Source organism: Dendrobates tinctorius, unplaced genomic scaffold (genome assembly GCF_039654945.1).
Source record: "Dendrobates tinctorius isolate UK_male_01 unplaced genomic scaffold, ASM3965494v1 ptg000003l, whole genome shotgun sequence".
NCBI lineage: Eukaryota > Metazoa > Chordata > Amphibia > Anura > Dendrobatidae > Dendrobates > Dendrobates tinctorius.
Window position 1 is genome coordinate 29,250,776 of NW_027361671.1, and position 24,617 is coordinate 29,275,392.

At 46.1% G+C, this 24,617-nt stretch overlaps 1 protein-coding gene and 1 long non-coding RNA gene across 10 annotated transcripts in view; one reads left to right on the forward strand and one right to left on the reverse strand.

Annotated features, from left to right (window-relative positions):
- The window catches only part of CAST (calpastatin), a 237,340-nt gene that overhangs the window by 59,456 nt on the left and 153,267 nt on the right, over positions 1-24,617 (forward strand). For 6 of the 9 annotated variants that reach the window (XM_073542003.1, XM_073542077.1, XM_073542374.1 and 3 more), the window contains exon 2: positions 21,108-21,260. The exons of 1 other annotated variant lie outside the window; for it this stretch is intronic. In XM_073542003.1, the coding sequence (XP_073398104.1) occupies positions 21,108-21,260 (153 nt within the window). Of the gene's footprint in view, positions 1-21,107; positions 21,261-21,428; positions 21,450-21,515; positions 21,673-24,617 lie in introns of those variants that run through there. 2 more of the 9 variants (XM_073542580.1, XM_073542507.1) reach the window with 2 other exon arrangements.
- LOC141047794 (uncharacterized) overlaps positions 1-24,617 on the reverse strand; it is a 128,878-nt gene that overhangs the window by 51,598 nt on the left and 52,663 nt on the right. The window lies entirely within an intron of this gene.

Below are 24,617 nucleotides of genomic sequence, written 5' to 3' on the forward strand. Positions count from 1 at the left end.
CACACTACCCAAACCATGACTTTACTAACCCTAACCCTGACCCTAACCCTAACCCTAACCCTGACCCTGACCCTAACCCTTAACCAAATCATACTTAACCCTAACCCAAACCCTAAACCCTAACTAACCCTGACCCTGACCCTAACCCTGACCCTAACCCTGACCCTAACCCTAACCCTAACCCTGACCCTAACCCTAACCCTAACCCTGACCCTAACCCTTAACAAAACCATACTTAACCCTAACCCTGACCCTGACCCTGACCCTGACCCTAACCCTAACCCTAACCCTGACCCTAACCCTAACCCTAACCCTAACCCTGACCCTAATCCTTAACAAAACCATACTTAACCCTAATCCTGACCCTAACCCTGACCCTAATCCTTAACAAAACCATACTTAACCCTAACCCTGACCCTAACCCTAACCCTGACCCTAACCCTAACCCTAACCCTGACCCTAACCCTAACCCTAACCCTGACCCTAACCCTTAACAAAACCATACTTAACCCTAATCCTGACCCTAACCCTGACCCTAATCCTTAACAAAACCATACTTAACCCTAACCCTGACCCTAACCCTAACCCTGACCCTAACCCTAACCCTAACCCTGACCCTAACCCTAACCCTAACCCTAACCCTAACCCTGACCCTAACCCTTAACAAAACCATACTTAACCCTAATCCTGACCCTAACCCTGACCCTAACCCTTAACCAAACCATACTAAACCCTAACCCTGACCCAAAACCCAACCCTAACCCTGACCCTGACCCTAACCCTAACCCTAAACCCCCTTAACTAACCCTAACTCTAACTCAAACCCCTAAATTCCATGGTTAAAAAAAAAAAACGCATATGCAAAAAAACGCTTACATGAGCATGCCAGTGCGCACATATGCGCATCCATAGGCTATAATGGCCCTTTTTAGCGCAAAACGTGCGCATATGTGCGCATGCGCTTTTTTGCAGGGCCAAAAAATGCAACATGATGCGTCTGGAAAATCCAATCGCACACCCCAAAAAAACGCAGCGCATGAAAATCGCATACATGCGCTTACAAGCGCGCAAGTATGCGCACCCATGTTAAAGATAGGGGAAAAAACGCATGCGCAGGTTAGCGTTTTTTTCCAGCGCTAAAAAACGCAAATGTGAAACCAGCCTCACCCCTTAATTTAACACCTAGACGTCCCAAATTTTACACACAAATCCTAATCTAATTATTAGTCAGGGAGTTATAAAAAATACATGAAATGAAATGGTTTACTGTATGTTAACCATGTGTCATTTCATGTTGGGTTTTGTATTGATTTTACAGAGGCCGGCAATTGAATTAGCGGCTATTATGCTATGTAGAGCTCTATGAAATGTAAATATATATATATGTGTGTGTGTCACTCTCAATGACATGTATATATATATATGTATTCTATGTGTATATATCTATTCTTTCGTTTGGGTTTTAACCTGTCATAGGGATCCATTATATGTCCATTTTGCAAGCCTGCGAGAAAGTCTCGGCATACGGATGCCATACGGATTACATACGCTTACATGCGCAGAGTATGTGGCCACACCTTAACAACGGATGACATACGGATCACTGTTCAGGGAACATTTCTGCGTATTATGACCGTACAATACAGTCCGTATTTTTGTACGTTAAGTGGGACTCCAGCCTAAGGCCGGGATCACACACAGCGAAATACGGCCGAGTCTCGCAGGTTAAAACCAAGCCCTGGCCCCAGCACTCTGGAGCGGAGCGTGCAGCCGCACAGCAATACATGGAGCTGCGCGCTCCGCTCCGGAGTGCCGGTGCCAGAGCTTGGTTTTAACCTGCGAGACTCGGCCGTATCTCGCTGTAGTGTGACTCCGGCCTAAGGAGTAAATCTGCACAGAAAACTCAGCGTACCCACAAGAGAAACTGGCATGTTACACATTTGACACAAGCACCACAGGTCAGTTTAAGAGGAGTTAAAAAAAGCACAGTGGGTGTGAGATCCCATCCACTCTGCTGAAACTGTAAGTTGTTGCATTTTTGAAGCGGTGAAAATATGGGGGTCACAAACTCACCAAAAGCTCATCGTGAGCAAACAGCCTAAAGCCTCCTTCACACGTCCGTTTTTTAAGGACCGCAATTGTATTCAATGGGGGGGTGAACGTGAGATTTTTCAAACAGACACAAAGTAAGTTTTTTCTGAGCACCACGGACAAAAAGCGTGCCGCACACGTGCACACTGATGACACACGGATTTCATCCGTGTATCATCATCAGCGTGACATGTACCAGCGCCTGGGAAAAAGTGGCACAGCTCGCGCTGTTCCTAGGCGCCAACAGATTAAGAAAGCTCTCATAATTGTTGCCTGTCCTCCCTGTGATCAGCTCAATCGGGTGATAATGATGGGAGTTATATTCAACACCCGCTGTGTACATCTTGTGTAAAATTAAGAATTAAATTAAAAAAATGCTAAGTGATCCATTGTAATTTTCATAACAAGCAAAGGGAAAGCCCACACTGATGTTAATAATTTGGAAAAAGGGACAATATCTTATGGATGTGCACTGAGAGCTGATGTTGGTAGTCTGGAAGGGGGAGGGAGGACAATATCTTTGGCCCCTTCGAGGTTATTAATATCAACCCATAGCTGTCTGTTTAGCCTTTGCTGGTGTGAATTTATAGGGGGACCCTACGTCATTTTTTTCTGGGGTCCCCGTAAACTCACCAGTAAAAGGTAAGCAAATAGCTGTGAACTGTTATTAATAGCCTGGGAACCTTTTGGGATATTGTCCCTTTTCTCAAATTATTAATATCAGCCCCCAGCCATGAGCTTTCTCTTAGCTGGTTATGAAAATTACGCAGGAGCCCACCCCATTTTTTTTAATTTAATTCTTAATTTTACACAAAGATGTATGCAGCGAATGCTTAATACAACTCCCATTATTGTCGCCTGGTCGCAATGATTTCAGGGAGACCAAGTGCCAATGATGAATGCTGACTTCAGCAGCCAGCGCCTGCGATTAGCGTGAACTGTCCTGCTTTTATCACGCATCAGTACGTGTCACACGGGCACATGGATGGCACATCGATGAGACACAGAGACAGCAAACGGATTCATGGATGTCACATACGTACATATGGAAGGCACACGGACATGGATCATAGAGCTCACCAGTACTGGTTTTTCCAGTACAAGAATCAGCAGGACTTGTGAAGGTGGCCTAGGGGTTAGGTCATGCAAAAAAATGGCAGATATTCTATATGGCATTTGTTACAAAAATTCTGCCAAAAAACTGGTCCGGCACCTTTCCAGTCCTGAGCATGAGAGCGTTATATATTTCTATGCAGCTGTCGACCTCAAGTCAGGAAAGCAGACGGCCAGTAAGAGGATTATGATGCGATCCTCCTCGCACGATTAAATGGCCATCTGTTTGTGCTCCTAGAGTACACTCACACAAGCGTATAACACAGCCAAGTGCTGTTTTATCGGATAGCACTTGGACCAATGTTATACTATGTGGCAGCTCAGATCTGAGATTCGTCATGACAAAAGAATCTCAGCATGCTGTGAATACATCCAATATCGGATCACGTGAACCCATACAAGTCTATGGGTGGATGTGAATCAAACAATGGATAAGCTGGAGAAATTACATTCTCTGTCTTCTCTACAGCTGTGCTGCAATTCATTCATGCTAGAGAATCTAACAAGTTTGATCCGAGTGTCATCTGAATGTGATCCGATTATCTGGCATGTAAGAATCGCAGAAGAGGTGTCTAGTGGAGATAGGTGAACCCGAAAAGTAAAGTTTGGCATCCGTATCGAACCAGCTACTGTTCAGGCATGGACACCAAACACGGACTTCACCAGGAAGTCTGTGTTACTGTTAGGGTTCAGGTCCGAAAAAACACCGGGTTTCTGTCACGCTGTCATGTACATGACAGAGCAGCAAACACTGCTTCTGATCGGCATCAAAATCATTACCGCCGGTCAGACAGCCGGGGTTCCCACTCTGTCAAATGACAGCGTGAGCCCCCAACTGTGATCGAAGGTATAAAAAGTTTACTTCCGGTCACTGGAGTGGGCTGTTGGGACTACTGCTCCCATCAATCTATGCCTGCTGCCTCTAATAACAGCAAGAGAAGGAGCGGCTGATGGGAGTATTCATCAGCCGGTGCCTGCGCTCTAACCAGCCAGTTATAACTGACAGCTAGGAACTGCAACTCTCAGATGTCAGCGTTAGCAAGGTTGGTTATCAAGAATAGAGGGGTCTCCACGCTGTTTTTTTAAATTATCTAAATAAATAATTTTAAAAAACAATGTGGGGTCCTCCCCATTTTTGACATCCAGACTTGCTAAACCAGACAGCTAGGAACTGGTATTTTCATGCTGGTAAGGGGCTATTGATATAGGCCCCACAGCCTAAAAACAGCAGCCTGCAGCCACCCAGAAAAGGCACATCTATTATCATAGAATCATAGAACGGAAGAGTTGGATGGACCTCCTGGGTCATCTGGTCCAACCCCCTGCTCAAAGCAGGATTCACTAAATCATCCCAGACAGATGTCTGTCCAGCCTCTGTTTGAAGAATTCCATTGAAGGAGAAATCATCACCACTCGTGGCAGTCTCTTCCACTCATTGATTGGCCTCACTGTCAAAAAGTTTTTTCTAATGTCTAATCTGTGTCTCCTCCCATTCAGTTTCATCCCATTGCTTCTAGTCTTTCCTTGTGCAAATGAGAATAAAGATGATCCTTCTACAATGTGACAGCTTGAGATATTTGTAGACAGCAATTAAGTCTCCTCTCAGTCTTCTTTTTTGCAAGCTAAACATTCCCAAATCCTGTAACCGTTCCTCATAGGACATGGTTTGCAGACCGGTCACCATTCTGTGACGTCCGTCTGCGAGTCTGGGCTGCAGTAACATAGCACCCCGAGCAACCCCGATACCCTTTACCCCTATACAGGGATCTGGATTTACAGCAGAGCCCAGGAGGTAGCTGTCGGAATAAGAGCCGCGGACCAGAGCAGGACGGTCACCAGAATGGGGTTAAAAAACGGGACCAAAAGCGTAGTCAGGAATCCAAGTCTAAACCAGGCGGCAGCAGAGGTACAAAAACGGCAGACAGTAGCAGAGTCAAATCCAGGCCAAGGTCAGAGTCATAAACCGGAAGGCAGGCAGAGGTACAAAATTGTTAGGCAGTCGCAGTGTCAAAAACCAGGCCAAGGTCAGAGGAGGGCGGCAAAGGTACAAAGTCGTCAGGCAGGAGCAGAGTCAGAAATCCAGGCAAAGGTCAGAATCAAAGATAGCAAATAACAAACTAGCACACTGGGGAAACCAAGACTATATCTGGCGGCCTGCAAGACAGGCCCCAAGGTATTTGAAGGATCAGGCTATCCCTCACAGGCTCACAGTCTGATGACGTCATTTGGACCGCCCCCAGGACCAGGCCAGATGGTGATGCACCAACCCCCTCATGACTGACAGAGGAGCGGAGCCTGCACCCACCAGATGCCTGCGCAGGAGCCCCTTCTCTGTCACCACCACTCACGGGCGAACCACAACGCCTCCTAGAGGTCGAGGCAGGAACAGCCGTCTCCGAGTCTGACGGCGACGTGACAGTCCGGCACCTCCCTGTGGCCGAGACCGGAACAGCAGTCCTCGAGTCTGACAGTGACGTGACACATTCTGGTCGGTCTTCTCTGAACTTGCTCCAGTTTGTTGATCTCTTTTTTAAAATGTGGTGCCCAAAACTAGACACAGTATTCCAGATGAGGTCTGACCAAAGATGAGTAGAGGGCAATAATGTCTTCATCATACTGCATCACACTGTTGACTCATGTTTAGTTTATGATCTATTAGTATACCTAAGTCTTTTTCACATGTGCTGTTGCTTAGCCCTATTCTTCCCATTCTGTATATGCTTTTTCATTTTTATTGCCCAGATACTGTATAGTACTTTGCATTTTTCCCTGTTAAAAACCATTCTGTTAGTTGCTGCCCACTGCTCCAGTTTATTTATATCATTTTGAATCTGCTCTCTCTCTCTTCTCTAGTATTAGCTATCCCTCCTAGCTTTGTGTCATCAGCAAAATTAATCAGTGTACCCTCAATTCCTTCATCTAAATCAGTGGTTCCCAAACTCCAGTCCTCACGGACCCCAACAGGTCATGTTTTCAGGATTTCTATAGTGTTACACATGTGAGAGAATTCCTGATGCCTTGATGTTACTTCCATCACCTGTGAAATACTAAGAAAATCCTGAAAACATGACCTGCTGGGGTCCGCGAAGACTGGAGTTTGGGAACCACTGATCTAAATCATTGATAAAAATGTTGAACAATACAGGGCCCAGAGAAGAGCCCTGTGGTACACCACTTGAGCCATTCTTCCAACTGGATGTGCAGCCATTTACGACCACTCTTTTGGTCCGATCACTAAGCCAGTTATGAATCCACCTAACAGTTGCCTTCTCCATTCCATACTTAGTCATTTTTTCAATAAGGTTGGTGTGAGATACTTTGTCAAATGCTTTGCTGAAGTCAAGATATATCTACAACATTTCCCTGATCCACCCAGTCAGTGATTCTGTCATAGAAGGAAATTAAGTTAGGCTGACATGACTTATTAGTTACAAACCCATGCTGACTCTGGTTTAATCACCATTCTTATCCAGGTATGTACGTACATTCATGTTGTTTAATAATTTGTTCAAAGATCTTTCCTGGTATAGAAGTCAGACCCCCCGGCTTATAGTTGGGTCCACCTTCTTCCCCTTTTTGAAGATAGGAACAACATCCAGACTTCTGACCTCCAAGAATTTTTATGGAGAGTGGTTCAAAAATGTCTTCTGCCATCTCCTTCAGTACTCTGGGGTGTAATTCATCTGGACCTGGAGACTAGAATTAATTTATGTTAGCTAAGTATTCCCTCACTATCTTTCTGTTTATAGATATCCTGGATTCTTCTATTCCTTTAATAGGACAGTGAAGATCAGTTGATGTTACATTTCCTTTCTGAGAGAACACAGATGCAAAGTAGGAATTTAAAAGTTTGGCCTTCTCAACATCCTTTCTTACCATTTCATCATTTTCATCTTGTAAAAATCCTATAGCATCTTTGACTTTTCTTTTACTTTTGACATATCCCCAAAATCCATTTTTATTGTTTTTGACATCTCATGCAGGACTTAATTCATTGTCAGCTTTAGCTAATCTGATGCGTCCCCTGCAGGTTCTGCAGACAGCATTAAATTCTTCTTTAGTTATGCCTCCCTCTTTCCATTTGATAAACATTTTTTCTTCCTTTTTAGCATGTGTTTAAGTTCTGTGTTCATCCATCCTGGTTTCTTTAAATGCTTCCTATTCTTCCCTCTTTTTGGAATTGTTAACGATTGTGCTTTGAGAATCTCATTTTCAAAATTTCCCATCCTTCCTGGACATTTTTGTTCTTAAGGATATTCAGCCATTGGGTCCCTCCGATTCTCTTTCTGAGTCCCTTGAAATCTGCCTTTCTGAAATCTAACCTTGAAGTTTAAGTCTTCACAGGTCTTCCTCCTCTAGTTATCCAAAATTCTAAAATAGCATTTTCGCTACCTCCTAGGATCCCAGCCACTCTTACCTCCTCAACCATTTCCTCCCTGTTTATAAGATTAGATCCAAGGTAGCAGATCCCATGGTTTTCTCGCCTACCTTTTCTGGCACTTTGACCAGCTCTTCCCACTTGCCCTCTAGCGGTGGCAAGTGGGGTTCAAATTTGTGGGGTTGATGTCACCTTTGTATTGTCTGGTGATATTAAGCTCACAGGTAATGGTGAGGCATCTATAAGACACCTGTCCACTACTAATCCTATAGTAAAATTGTAAATCAACACACAGCAAGAATAAAGTCCTTTAATTATTATTATTATGCATTTATATAGCGCCATTTATTCCATGGCGCTTTACATGTGAAAAGGGGAAATATAGACAAGTATAGTAAACATGTGTAAGACAAGGGACACACAAGTACATAAGGAGAGGGAACCCTGCCCGCGAGGGCTCACAGTCTACAGGGATGGGTGAGGATACAGTAGGAGAGGGTATAGCAGGTCGTGCGGTGGTTCAGTAGACCGAGGATCATTGCAGGCTGTAGGCTTGTCGGAACAGGTGGGTCTTCAGGTTCTTCTTGAAGGTTTCTGTTGATGGTGAGAGTCTGATGTGTTGCTGCAGGGAGTTCCAGAGTATGGGGGAAGCACGGGTGAAGTCTTGTATGCGGTTGTGGGAAGAAGAGATAAGGAGGGAGTAGAGAAGGAGATCTTGAAAGAGATAATTGAAAGAATGACACAGAATCCTTTAATAATTCTAATTTAAAGCATACTCACGTTATTGCCCATTCTATTGAATCCCTCGTCTCTTGTAATAAAACAAAAATAAAAGCAATATTCCTCACCTCTTCATCGTTCTGTACCACACTGTAATCCATGTCTGGGGATTAATAGTTTTCAACCTGGACGGTGCCAAGATGCTACCATCCAGGCTGAGAACCACGGGGAGAATGAGCTGCTGCGAGCACAGCACCAGAGACGAGCGGACTCCATCGAGGTAACCGCCAGTCACTGAGGCTGCGTTCCCAGCTGGGCCCCTGAACTGAAATCCCCACTAGCACAGTGAAAAAAAGTCTCACGGTGCAGCGGTGAGTTCACTGGCAGAAATTTCTCACAGTGAACTGTGGTGAACTCTCTGAGACTTTCTCACGGTGCTAGCGAGGTGTTCACCGCAGCTCAGAGGCCTGGCTGGGATTGCAGCCTCAGTGACATGCGGTATCCTCGATGACCTCACCGCTAGTCACTGGTGCTGTGCTCGCAGCAGATCATTTTCCCAGTGGTTTTCAGTCTGGATGGTCGCATCTTAGCACCATCTAGGTTGAAAACCGTTTATCCTCAGACATGGATTACGGCATGTGACAGAACGACAGACACGTGAGGGATATTGTTGTTTTTTTTTTTGTTTTAATAGAAGAGACGAGATTCAACAGGTTGGGGTGATGACGTATGGTTTTATTAGAAAAATTAAAGGAGTCTGTGTCATTCTCAATTAAAAGACTTTATTCTGGCTGTTTGTTTATTTACTATAGGATTAGTAATGGATGGGTGTCTTAGAGACAACTCTCCATTACTAACCTGTGGGCTTGATGTCACCAGACAATACTAAGGTGACATGAACCTCACAAATAAGAACCCCACTTGCCACTGCCACAAGGCAAGTGGGAAGAGCCAAGCAAAGCACCAGAACTGGTGCATCTAATACATGCGCCTTTTCTGGGCAGCTGTGGGTGTTAAGGCTGGCGGAATGCACCAAATAATAAAATAATAGTAAGGTGCGTTCGCAGCCCGGGGTCCACTGTGCAGACGTGGTAAACTGCTGCTTTGTAATGGCGGACATTAACTGAGCACTGGCGGGATAACAGCTGACCCGGTGTGCACAGGAGCGAACTCTGTTACTGCACAGAGCCGCAGAAGCCAATGCCAGAGCCTGTTAACTTCACAGTGCTCGGCAGGGTGAGCGCTAGTAAAGGGACAAAGGACTCTGCCCCAAGGTCACAGGGTTGGAGTCTCTCTAGTTCAACTAGCGTTCGACACCGCAACTGCGATGCCAGGACTGAATAAACAAAGGTAGCACCGCTACTGGTGCATGCAGCGCCGCACTGGCGGACGCCACGAACCAGCTTAAGCTTAACTGGAAAGCGCTCTATCAGCACACGGCGCCGCACTGACGGACACTGCAGTATGCGGTACAATGTGCGGTACAATGTGCCTCGTGCTGGATAGCACACTCTGGTGTTACTTTGTGAGAGGAGCCTGGGACACTGCGGAGCTAGGCAGTGCCACTACTCGGCGCTGACTCTAAACCCTAACCCTGAACACAAACACAACCAAGGGTAGGGGTTTCTTAATGAGTCAGTCACCAGTCTCAAGCATCCATCATCACACACACAACTAACCATTAGAGTCTATACTCTTTTATAGCAGCATCCCTCCGGGACCTTCCAGTAGTGGACCACTCCGAGCAGGAACGGGACCTGCGCATGTGACCTCCAATGAGAGGTCGTCCCATGGGCATGCTCAGTACCCAAAAAACAAGACAGTCCCAGAAGCGTCTACTTGCTGCTGACTCAAGCATGGAGTTATAGCAGAGCCAGAAGGAGCAACCAGATGCCTAGCATCAGCCTGGGCAAGATGCCTGGAGTGATGTCTCTGCTGAGCAGGAATCTCTGTGGCTGCAGAGGGATGGGAGACCGCAGAGGACATGGCTTGAGACTCCCCCTGTGCAGTGGGGGAAACTCAACGCCTAACATCAGGCTGCTGATTTTAGGCTGGAGGCGGACAATATCAATGGACCCTTACCATCTTGATAATACCAGCCCTCAGCTGTCTGCAAGGCTAGTTGTCAAAAATGAGGGGACCCCACATTGTTTTTTAACCCCTTTCCGACATGGGGCCCAATAGTACTTAGATGTCGGACACCCTCCTCTTGATGTGTGCTCCGGCGCTGAGCCCACATCTTTTCCAACACATGTCAGCTGTTTTAAACAGTTAACATGTGCCTCTAACAGCCGCAGGTGAATCGCAATCCACCAGTGGCTAACTAGTTAAATGCTGCTGTCAAACTCTGACAACGGCATTTAACACATGCTTCCAGAAAGCGCACCGGAAATCCTGCCCATCGGCGCCCAGGTTGCCAATGGATTGGCATGACAACCAGAAGTCTCCAGTAAACCTCTATGGTTGTCACTGCCGGATTGCTATGAGCGCCACCCGATGGTCGGTGCTCATAGCAAGTCAGCAATTCTGCTACATACAGGCGATTTGATCATGGCCTGTATGTAGCAGAGACGATCAGGTTATAGCAGCTTCTATTTTCCCAAGGAGGCTATTGAAGCATGCCAAAAGTAAAAAAACAAAGTTTTTAAATATATTAAAAAAATTAAAAAAAAATATAAGAGTTCAAATCACTCCCCCTTAGCCCCATTCAATATAAAACAATAAAAAAATTCAAAAACACACACATATGGTACTGCCGCGTTTAGAATTGCCCGATCTATCAATACAAAAAAGGATTAACCTGACTGCTAAACGGCGTAACGAGAAAAAAAGTAAAAATGCAAGAATTACATTTTTTGGTCGCCGCAGCATTGCATTAAAATGCAATAACGGGAGATCAAAATATTGAATCTGCACCAAAATGGTATAATTAAAAACGTCAGCTCGGTGCTAAAAAATGAGACCTCACCCAGCCCAAAAACACGAAAAATAGAGACGCTATGCGTATCGGAAAATGGCGCAATTTTATTTACTTTAACAAACTTTGGAAGGTGAGTTTTAGCATTCAGTGAATATAGTAAAAAAAAAAGAGCATGGGGACCCCTCTAATCTTAATAACCAACCTTGTTAACGCTGACAGCTGAGCGTTGCAGCCCCCAGCTGTCAGTTTTGCCTGGCTGGTTATCAAAAAAAGAGGGGATCCGAAGCTGCTTTTTTCTTTTAATTATTTATTTAGCGTGCAGGAGCCGGCTGCTCTCGCTGTTATTAGCAGCAGCAGGCACAGGCTGAGGACAGCAGTAGTCCCATCAGCCCACGCCAGAGACCGGAGGTAAACTTTATACCTCCGATCACAGTTGTGGGTTCACGCTGACATTTGACAGCATGGGAACCGCAGCTCTCTGACCGGCGGTAACGATTTTACCAGAGATCAGAGTGTTTGCCATGCTGTTATGCACATGACAGTGTAGCAAACACTAGATGTTCGGGCCCCCCATTCAAGTGAATGGGGTCCGGGTCAGGTTACTGTTCTGGTACCCAAACTTTTTTTTTAACTATTCGGCCGAACCTGCCAGACCCGAACATCCAGGGGTTCGCCCATCTCTAGTGTCTAGTTCTTTAAATAATTGTACATACAGTCGTGGCCAAAAGTTTTGAGACAGACACAAATTTTTATTTTTGCAACGTTTGCTACCTCAGTGTTCTTAGATCTTTTTCGGCACATGTCTCTATGTTTACTGAAGAACAATTATCAGCATTTTATACATGTTTGCACTTTTATTGACAAATACATCAAGTTTATGTAAAGACTTCTGCAATTAGTATCAGCTTGTGGACCAAATCCTGACTGAGGACCGACCATCCTTGTTATCAATGCTAGAAGCTTATCATAATTTCTAATTTCTGTATTTTTGTTTGTCCCACCCACTTTTTGAGGATTGAACAAGGTTCTCTATGGGAATGAGATCTGATGCGTTTCCTGGCCATTGACCCAAATGTCATTGTTTTGTTCACCGAGCCACTTGGTTACTCAATCATGTTGATCACCAAATTGCCCTTGGTTGTTGGGAGATGTTGCTCTTGGAGTTAAATCCCCTTCGTTATTCATGGCAGTGGTCTTAGGTCTCATTCAGAAGTCAGTATTTTTCACATATGCAAAAATATGGCACTGGTGTCATCAGTGTTTTGGATCTGTGTGTCATTAGTGTTTTATTAGTGTTTTTCATGTATGGATAAATACATTTTGAAGCTTCTCGTATCCTTTGTAAGGTTAAACACAAACTGCAGACGGGTGGCACATGGTGTAATAGACTTATACTGGAATTATTCATCCATGATACTGAAAAAAAACAAACAAACATGTCTCCGTGAGTTTTACAGGATACACGATTCATTGAAAAACGCAGACATGTGAACAGACCCATAGACTATAACAGGTACTTGTATCTGTGATGTGCAACAAGGATGTCTGAATGAGGCCTTAGGCAAAACTGTGAGTGAGCCCACTCCCTTGGATGAAAACCAACCCCACAGATGAATGGTCTCAGGATGCTTTACAGTTGGTATGACACCGGAATCATGGTAAGGCCGGGGTCACAATTGCAAGAAACTTTCATGAGTCTCGTGTCTCAATACTCGGCTGTGCCGCTGGCACTCGGACTGGAGCACTCAGCTACATAGAAATACATGCAGCCGCACACTCCGGTCCTGAGTGCCGGATATTGAACAAACAGAACCGTTGGCACAACCCCGTGAGAGTGGTGCACAAGTAGAATCCCAATCCGTGAACTTCAATACATAGACTTGGCACACACAGATGGATTCCAATGCAAGAGGTGATTTAATAAAGTGCAGTACATACATAAAAAGACGTTCCGGTCTGTATGACCTTCATCACTGTACCCTATGTTGTACTGTGAGCTCTTAGTAGTTGTGCAGTAAGGCCAGTGGACAATGAGGAGGCACCTGGGGCCGTCACTCCTTCCCCTGTGAGCGTCCTGTGTACCAGCCGGGACATGGTATCCATGACTAACGGCAGATACCGTGTCCCAGCTGGTACACAGGACCCTCACACGGGAACAAGTGACGGCCCCAGGTGCCTCCTCATTGTCCACTGGCCTTACTGCACAACTACTAAGAGCTCACAGTACAACATAGGGTACATTGATCAAGGTCATACAGACCGGAACGTCTTTTTATGTATGTACTGCACTTTATTAAATCACCTCTTGCATAGGAATCCATCTGTGTGTGCCAAGTCTATGTATTGAAGTGCCGGGTATTGAGACGTGAGACTCGTGCAAGTTACTCGCAAGTGTGACCCTGGCCTTACACTCACCTTTTCTACTCCCAAGAATAGTTCTTCCAGATGTCCAAAACAGTCTGGTGAAGCCTTAATCAGAGAAAATAACTGTACCCCAGTCCTCTGCAGACCAATTTCTGTATTATATGAAAGGTTATATTGCCTGATGAAGACTTATCATGACTTTGCGGAAGAGAAACTTGGTCTGCTGGGGTCAGACTTGAGAGCTATGCGAGAAACTCGCAACAATATCCTGCACTGCCGCCGGCACTCAGGACCAGAGTGTGCGGCTGCATAGAAATACATGCAGCCCATACTCTGGTCCCGAAAGCCGGCAGAGGCGTCGAGTATTGATGCGAGAGACTCACGCCAGTTTCTCACATAGCTCTCGCAAGTCTGACCCCGACCTTATGTGTATAGTTGTACAAAAAATCTAGCCAAAGGGTGCAAACTCATAGAGCAAAGTAAGCCAACTAATAGGTTATGTAAACTTAGACTATAATCTAAAGACGCCCCCAGAAAAAGTGTGAGGCGAAACGGCGTTAGGGTTTGGAAAACACATTTTTACCAGAGAATTGATCAGCAAACAAGGCTATATCTTTTCTATCATTGGAATGCTCATAATACAGTGCTGTGCAAATTAATTGGGACAAAGCGTTTTTTTAAGTAAAATCGTAAGTTGGTTACCAATCAGTGATTCAAACCAGTTTTAACTGTTTTGAACAGGCACTCACACCTGTTCAAAGCAGTTAAAACTGGTTATTTAATTTGCACAGCACTGTAGGTAGACTAAGCACTTGCACTTTATTGATTGCATAATAGTGGTCTGCATTTAATGATGCTGTGAGTGAGGTCGATAGGCGGAGGGGATATACAAGCGTAGCGATATTTAATATACCAATCATTACTATATCTATTACATGTTTTTGCTGTCATCTGCTTTTTACTTCCTTATAAACTTATGAATAGCATTGGCACTTTATATTTATTGCCATAGAAACTATTTTCATAACGCAGCAAAAAAAAACTTTAAACATTTCGTATCAGTTATTGTCATCATATTTATGCATGAAAAAAATATATATATATTTTAAAATATTGTGCATATATCTCTTCCTTATCCTGAGGCTATATTCATACCTAGGTTGTGTTTATTTACCGTATATAATCTAAAGATGCGCCATATTTCTAAAAAAAATGAGCCACTATGGTAAATTTAGAAGACTGTCTATCCTAAGGGTGCATTTAGACTGGCCAGTGATCAGGAACACTCATTTACCAATAATTCTCCAGTGTAAACAGGTCACCAATCACTCAACAAGCAAGATAAATGCTTGTTCGTCGGGTGAGATGATTTTTAAACTTTTTTAAAAATTCCTGTTCTCAGGAGCACACCACTCTGTGTAAACTGCAGACATGCTGCCGATAATGTGATGTTTTATGGGGAAAGAAAGATTGTATGGCCGATTGTTCTGTCCACATGGGAAAGTTGTCACCCTTTTCTAAACAGGCTAATAAATGACCAGTAATTGGCTTCTATGTAGCTGACTGGCCGTCATTTAAAATGATCACTGCTGACTAGTGTAAATGCACACTAAATATTCATTGTCTAAGAATTTCGAAAGTATTGAGGATACAATAAGTAATAAGTACTGAGAATAAGATAAGTGTAATATGCAGGTGCACAAATGTGCTGTGGCCATTAGCAATGAAAACACAGGATAAAAGAATGATGCATAGGCACACCGGTTAACTAGGATTGAACATATGTAGCATGAGATCTCTCCTTGATTGGCGTTTCTAGGAATACTTCCAATACTGTCCACTAGGAGGCAGCAGACTACAACAAGAATTGAAAAATGAAACCCAAAGATGGCCAGACAATCCTATTTCAGAATCATTTATGATGTCAATGATATCAAATCTCTGCCTTATATGCTGCGACCCCACCAGATCTACTGAATGTGACTATGCTCTTAAAGGGAACCTGTTAAGTTTTAATCTGTAGAGTTACATATGCTAATTAGGCGGAACATCTCTTTCCTAAAGACCTGTAATAGTTGGGCCCTGTTAGAGCTTTTGCATGGGAGCTCAAGAGCTTCAAGTTCCGCCGCTGGTGCCCGTCATAGTCAGGGGGATAACCTAGAATATCATTGTGGGCAGGATTATCCCTACCTTAAAAGTCTATTATCCACCCATTGCCTGGGAACATTTATTACACTAAGGTGCATGACAAATTTGATGGAACTTTTTTGGGTTCAGGACAATAGTGTCCAGGGCAGTCCTGATTGGAGGAGTTGTTTCAAGATGCCAGGGCTACATCCAGTGCTCTCTCTGCCATGCAGGCTTCATTACACTGCTCTTCTCTTTGGGGGTGGGGGGGCAGCATCTCTCTGCTCTGTAAATACTTATGGTTATGATATGAAATCATTCTCTTTTCTTGCAGTCTGACCTTCCCTGGGATTTGAACTCCCAACATCTAGCATTGGAGACAGCAGCAATAGCTATGAGCAACAGACTTTCACATATAGGAGAATTTTCTATACTTGAATGTGTATTGCATTCTTCTTCTTTACAGGCACTCTGTACTGGTACATCAAACCTACTGCTCTGTATGCATATACATTTCTAAGTACTTGTATTCTAGGGGTAAAATAAAAGTAAGCAAACAGTTCAACAAAAGTACCAAGGTCATGATCAGATAATATATCTAGATATAACAAATCCCAATATATATGGTACAGAAGTCATGGACCAAAATATGGACTGATCGCAATATGGAACACAGAAACAAACAAAAAATACGATCCTTGAGTCCAAATTTAGTATGAAAAATTTATAAAAAGTCCTTTATTTATAAGAAAGCATACAGGTAAAGTTAAAACACCACATAGTGAAAACAGCAAAAAAAGCTGATAATGCTGACAAATCACACTGACACATCATACATATACTGTAATATAGCTTGTCATAAATAATTACCCCTGTGTTAAGCTCAATATCATAAATCATGCTGGTAGCCTGAGTTACTTCCAAATATCAGATACCGAACGATTAATTAGAGTCCATATCCGCCACCTCATGGATAATGACCTGCACCAGAGTACACCAACATGGCAATAGCAACTCAGATGGAGAAACCGTCCTACCTAATTAGGAGACCAACACCGGGAGGGCAAGAGGCATCAGCGTTCAGTGTCCAAGCGTTTCCCCGACGCACGTTTCGGAGCACCTGTTCCTTCCTCAGGGGGCGTGAGGAAGGAGCAGGTGCTCCGAAACGTGCGTTGGGGAAACACTTAGACACTGAACGCTGATGCCTCTTGCCCCCCGGTGTTGGTCTCCTAATTAGGTAGGACGGTTTCTCCATCTGAGTTGCTATTGCCATGTTGGTGTCCTCTGGTGCAGGTCATTATCCATGTGCTGGCGGATATGGACTCTAATTAATCGTTCGGTATCTGATATTTGGAAGTAACTCAGGCTACCAGCATGATTTATGATATTGAGCTTAATACAGGGGTGATTATTTATGACAAGCTATATTACAGTATATGTATGATGTGTCAGTGTGATTTGTCAGCATTATCAGCTTTTTTTGCTGTTTTCACTATGTGGTGTTTTAACTTTACCTGTATGCTTTCATATAAATAAAGGACTTTTTATAAATTTTTCATACTAAATTTGGACTCAAGGATCGTATTTTTTGTCTGTTTCTGGGTAAAATAAAAGACAGATATTTTTTTCTTGTGATAAAATGACTAAAATATAATGGAAAACAATTACAATAATTATATTTTTGATGCATTTAAAAAAAACAAAACACGAAACATAAAATAACAGACCGAGTTGGTACGCCTGTAACCGTAACAACCCACACAAGTTTCTCTATTCTTTAAAAATTGTAATAAAAATACAAATGTAACACCAAGGCTGTGTTCACATTGTCAATGTTGTGTTTTTTTCTACTGCTTTTTATATCAGTATGGTTTCTGCAGGTGTCCACACCATTCTACACAATAACAACCTTCTATGGTTATTGCATTTTTGCTGCCTCTTTTTATGCCTTTCCCCCCTTTATTTGATGTGTTTTTCGTGCAGATTTGAATTAGTTTTTAATGCATCTAAAAATTCATTAGCGTTTTGTTTACATGTGATTGTTATCAGACTCCACATAGAAGATTATAATGAAAAAATGCATCAAAATGTCATCGTCCAACAGCCTCATTAGACGCACAGTGTGCAGGTTATTGTATGAGATCACGCTGCTGAGCTGTGCGGTTTTCAGCATTTTTTTTTTCTCTACACTGCGCTCCCACAATGCCAGCTGACAACCCTGTGTACACTGCGGCTCCCACAATGACAGCTGACAGCCCTGTGTACACTGCGGCTCCCACAATGACAGCTGACAACCCTGTGTACACTGCGGCTCCCACAATGACAGCTGACAACCCAGTGTACACTGCGGCTCCCACAATGACAGCTGACAACCCAGTGTACACTGCGGCTCCCACAATGACAGCTGACAACCCTGTGTACACTGCGGCTCCCACAATGACAGCTGACAACCCTGTGTACACTGCGGCTCCCACAATGACAGCTGACAACCCTGTGTACACTGCACTCCCACAATGACAGCTGACAACTCTGTGTACACTGCGGCTCACACAATGACAGTTGACAACCCAGTGTACACTGCGGCTCACACAATGACAGCTGACAACCCAGTGTACACTGCGGCTCCCACAATGACAGCTGACAACCCAGTGTACACTGCGGCTCCCACAATGACAGCTGACAACCCTGTGTACACTGCGGCTCCCACAATGACAGCTGACAACCCAGTGTACACTGCACTCCCACAATGACAGCTGACAACCCTGTGTACACTGCGGCTCCCACAATGACAGCTGACAACCCAGTGTACACTGCGGCTCCCACAATGACAGCTGACAACCCTGTGTACACTGCGGCTCCCACAATGACAGCTGACAACTCTGTGTACACTGCGGCTCCCACAATGACAGCTGACAACCCTGTGTACACTGCGGCTCCCACAATGACAGCTGACAACCCAGTGTACACTGCGGCTCCCACAATGACAGCTGACAACCCAGTGTACACTGCGGCTCCCACAATGACGGCTGACAACTCTGTGTACACTGCGGCTCCCACAATGACAGCTGACAACTCTGTGTACACTGCGGCTCCCACAATGACAGCTGACAACCCTGTGTACACTGCGGCTCCCACAATGACAGCTGACAACCCTGTGTACCCTGCGGCTCCCACAATGACAGCTGACAACCCTGTGTACCCTGCGGCTCCCACAATGACAGCTGACAACCCTGTGTACACTGCGGCTCCCACAATGACAGCTGACAACCCAGTGTACCCTGCGGCTCCCACAATGACAGCTGACAACTCTGTGTACACTGCAGCTCCCACAATGACAGCTGACAACCCTGTGTACCCTGCGGCTCCCACAATGACAGCAGACAACCCAGTGTACCCTGCGGCTCCCACAATGACAGCTGACAACCCTGTGTACCCTGCGGCTCCCACAATGACAGCTGACAACCCAGTGTACCCTGCGGCTCCCACAAGGACAGCTGACAACCCAGTGTACCCTGCGGCTCCCACAATGACAGCTGACAACCCAGTGTACCCTGCTGCTCCCACAATGACAGCTGACAACTCTGTGTACCCTGCGGCTCCCACAATGACAGCTGACAACCCTGTGTACACTGCGGCTCCCACAATGACAGCAGACAACCCAGTGTACCCTGCGGCTCCCACAATGACAGCTGACAACCCTGTGTACACTGCGGCTCCCACAATGACAGCAGACAACCCAGTGTACCCTGCGGCTCCCACAATGACAGCTGACAACCCTGTGTACCCTGCGGCTCCCACAATGACAGCTGACAACCCTGTGTACCCTGCTGCTCCCACAATGACAGCTGACAACTCTGTGTACCCTGCGGCTCCCACAATGACAGCAGACAACCCTGTGTACACTGCGGCTCCCACAATGACAGCTGACAACCCTGTGTACCCTGCGGCTCCCACAATGACAGCTGACAACCCTGTGTACACTGCGGCTCCCACAATGACAGCAGACAACCCAGTGTACCCTGCGGCTCCCACAATGACAGCTGACAACCCTGTGTACCCTGCGGCTCCCACAATGACAGCTGACAACCCTGTGTACCCTGCGGCTCCCACAATGACAGCTGACAACTCTGTGTACACTGCGGCTCCCACAATGACAGCTGACAACCCTGTGTACCCTGCGGCTCCCACAATGACAGCTGACAACCCAGTGTACCCTGCGGCTCCCACAATGACAGCTGACAACCCTGTGTACACTGCGGCTCCCACAATGACAGCTGACAACCCTGTGTACACTGCGGCTCCCACAATGACAGCTGACAAGTCTGTGTACATTGCGGCTCCCACAATGACAGCTGACAACCCTGTGTACACTGCGGCTCCCACAATGACAGCTGACAACCCTGTGTACCCTGCGGCTCCCACAATGACAGCTGACAACTCTGTGTACACTGCGGCTCCCACAATGACAGCTGACAACCCTGTGTACCCTGCGGCTCCCACAATGACAGCTGACAACCCAGTGTACCCTGCGGCTCCCACAATGACAGCTGACAACCCTGTGTACACTGCGGCTCCCACAATGACAGCTGACAACCCTGTGTACACTGCGGCTCCCACAATGACAGCTGACAAGTCTGTGTACATTGCGGCTCCCACAATGACAGCTGACAACCCTGTGTACACTGCGGCTCCCACAATGACAGCTGACAACCCTGTGTACACTGCGGCTCCCACAATGACAGCTGACAACCCTGTGTACCCTGCGGCTCCCACAATGACAGCTCTGTGTACACTGCGGCTCCCACAATGACAGCTGACAACCCTGTGTACACTGCGGCTCCCACAATGACAGCTGACAACCCTGTGTACACTGCGGCTCCCACAATGACAGCTGACAACCCTGTGTACACTGCGGCTCCCACAATGACAGCTGACAACCCAGTGTACACTGCGGCTCCCACAATGACAGCTGACAACCCTGTGTACAGTGTCCAGGACTGTGAGCAGTGATGCCATGACACCAAGCAGTGTTTCAGGAGTGACCCCTACTTGACACTGCTGAGTGCTGCCCCCCAGTGTCACACACCCATGGCCTGTATGCACACTGTCTAGCTGTAATAACAGTCGCGTTTCTAATTAGGCTGCGTTCACATGAACCGGTTTTGTAGCTGTTTAAGTTATTGCTGCGAACTGACACATTTTTGCCGCGATTAGGACAAAGCAGTCCCATGTAAAGATATGAGCTCGGAAAGTAAACAAGCAGAGCCGTGAGCCTGGTGGGCAGCCCCTGGCACAGCCGCTAAGGAGGGGCCTCGGCCGGACTGGATCGGAAAAGCTGCTTCATGCGCTCGGAAGTCCCTCCTGTCAGTTCACTTTTTTTTTGTGTTTTTGCAGTTCACAAGAGGAGCAGACGCTGCGGACAAGAGCGGACAGAACAGACGGTGCGGACAGGAGCGGACAGAACAGACGGTGCGGACAGAACAGACGGTGCGGACAGGAGCGGACATGCCCAACAAGGGGAAGAAGCCGGCGGGAGGCGCCAAGGGGGTGAGTGCACCGGGCAGCGCAGGTGACGGGGGCTGCAGGGTGAGGGCAGAGCCGTTCTGCCATCGGACCGGGGGCGGGAGGCAGTGGCACCACAACTCTCATCATGCCCTGCTGCTGTGCAGTGCCCGCACTATGTATATACTGTGTACATCTGTACCAGCTCCGCCCTCCAGCTGCTGACACATGCGGGTGAGGAGAGGATCCAGGGTGTGGTGGTGTCTGCATTCCCTTCTTACGGAGTAAACCCCGAAACACAACCCTCCCCTTGTTATGTAGAGGAGGCGGCTCTGCCCACATCACTGCCCTGGGCCGGAGGTGGCTGCTGCTGCTCACAACTTCTACCGACTTCTGGGGAGCGACCGGCAGCAGTGCACCACCTACCATGGCATTCGCAAGCTGGTGGTATGCAACGGTACGACACGGCTGCCCTGGTGTGCTGTGTACTGGGTGTGAGGGGTGGAGGGTAGGGAGTGCTGTACTGAGGGTATACTGTACTGAGGATATGCTGTACTGAGAGTAAGCTGTACTGAGGGTATACTGTACTGAGGGTATGCTGTACTGACGGTATGCTGTACTGAGGGTAAGCGGTACTGACGGTATGCTGTACTGAGGGTAAGCTGTACTGAGGATATGCTGTACTGAGAGTATGCTGTACTGATGGTATGCTGTACTGATGGTATGCTGTACTGACGGTATGCTGTACTGAGAGTATGCTGTACTGAGGGTAAGCTGTACTGATGGTAGGCTGTACTGAGAGTATGCTGTACTGATGGTAGGCTGTACTGAGAGTATGCTGTACTGACGGTATGCTGTACTGACGGTATGCTGTACTGAGGGTAAGCTGTGCGGCGGATAGGCTGTACTGAGGGTATACTGTACAGAGGGTAAGCTGTACTGAGGGTATACCGTACTGAGGGTATACTGTATGGAAAGTGTGCTACATGGAGGGTATGCTGTACTGAGGGTATACTGTACTGAGGTATACTGTTCTGAGGGTATACTGTACCGAGGATATGCTGTACTGAGAGTAAGCGGTACTGAGGGTACGCTGTACTGAGGGTATGCTGTACTGAGGGTATGCTGTACTGAGGGTATGCTGTACTGAGAGTAAGCGGTACTGACGGTATGCTGTACTGAGGGTACGCTGTACTGACGGTATGCTGTACTGAGAGTAAGCGGTACTGACGGTATGCTGTACTGAGGGTGTGCTATACGGAGGGTATACTGTATGGAAAGTGTGCTACATGGAGGGTACGCTGTACTGAGGGTATACTGTATGGAAAGTGTGCTACATGGAGGGTATGCTGTACTAAGGGTATGCTGTACTTAGGGTATACTGTACCGAGGATATGCTGTACTGAGAGTAAGCGGTACTGACGGTATGCTGTACTGAGGGTATGCTGTTCTGAGGGTAAGCTGTACTGAGGATATGCTGTACTGAGGGTATGCTGTACTGACGGTATGCTGTACTGAGAGTATGCTGTACTGAGGGTAAGCTGTACGGCGGATAGGCTGTACTGATGGTATGCTGTACTGAGGGTATACTGTACAGAGGGTAAGCTGTACTGAGGGTATACTGTACTGAGGGTAAGCTGTACTGAGGGTATACTGTATGGAAAGTGTGCTACATGGAGGGTATGCTGTACTGAGGGTATACTGTACTGAGGTATACTGTTCTGAGGGTATACTGTACCGAGGATATGCTGTACTGAGAGTAAGCGGTACTGAGGTACGCTGTACTGACGGTATGCTGTACTGAGGGTATGCTGTACTGAGAGTAAGCGGTACTGACGGTATGCTGTACTGAGGGTACGCTGTACTGACAGTATGCTGTACTGAGGGTATGCTGTACTGAGAGTAAGCGGTACTGACGGTATGCTGTACTGAGGGTATACTGTACTGAGAGTAAGCTGTACTGAGGGTAAGCTGTGCGGCGGATAGGCTGTACTGATGGTATGCTGTACTGAGGGTATACTGTACTGAGGGTATGCTGTACTGAGGGTATACTGTACTGAGGGTATACTGTACTGAGGGTATGCTGTACTGAGGGTAAGCTGTACTGAGGGTAAGCTGTACTAAGGGTATACTGTATGGAAAGTGTGCTACATGGAGGGTTTGCTGTACTGAGGGTATACTGTACTGAGGGTATGCTGTACTGAGGGTATGCTGTACTGAGTGTATGCTGTACTAAGGGTATGCTGTACTGAGGGTATGCTGTATGGAAAGTGTGCTACATGGAGGGTATGCTGTACTGAGGGAATGCTGTACTGAGGGTATACTGTACTGAGGGTATGCTATACGGAGGGTATACTGTATGGAAAGTGTGCTACATGGAGGGTTTGCTGTACTGAGGGTATACTGTACGGAGGATATGCTGTACTGAGAGTAAGCTGTACTAAGAGTATGCTGTATTGAGGGTTATGCTATACTGAGGTATACTGTACTGAGGGTAAGGCCTCTTTCACACTTCAGTTTTTTACAATCAGTCACAATCCGCCAGGTTTTGAAAAAAACGGATCCTCAATTTTTTTTTGAGGATCCGTTTTTTTCCCATTGACTTCCATTACTGGCGGATTGTGACGGATTGCTGTCCGTTGCATCCGTTTTTTTGCGGATCCGCCAAAAGTTGCTGTCCGTCACCATCCTCAAAGATTTGAAAACGGAGCTTGCAACGTTTTTTTCTCTGGCGGATCCTCCAGACACTCATTTAACCCGAAATTCTTTCTGGGTGCCGGACAAAAAAAAAAATTCGCTCTCTCGCTCTCCGGCCAGCGGTTCCTTTAAATTTCCTCATTTTCAGGATCCGTCTCAAAACGGATCCTGTGGCATCCGTTCACATCAGTTGAGAACGGATCCGCTTGTCTACCTTTTTGGCGGATTTGAACTGATGCAAAAAACTGAAGTGTGAAAGAGGCCTAAGCTGTACTGAGGGAATGCTATTTGCAGGGTATACTGTACTAACTACTAAGGGCTTTCTGTATGGAGGGCATGCTCTCTGGTGGTGTGCTTTATGGAGGGTATGCTATACTAAGGGCATGCTAAATGGAGGGCCTGCTGTATGGAGGGGCGTGCGGGGTGTGCAGTATGGAGTTTATTGTGTACGGATGGTTTTCTCTACAGCGAGCATGCTTTACGAAGGGTGTTCTTTAGGGAGGGTATGATGGGTGTGTAGTATGGAGCATATTATGCATTAAAAGTATTCTGTGCGGAGGATATTCTATATGAAAGACATACTATATTGAGTATGATGTACTATATATATTCTATATGGGGAGTATGCTGTAGGGGGGCGTGCTGTGTGGAGGGCATGCTGTAAGAAGGAGGTGCTGTAAGAAGGAGGTGCTGTGTGGGGGGCAT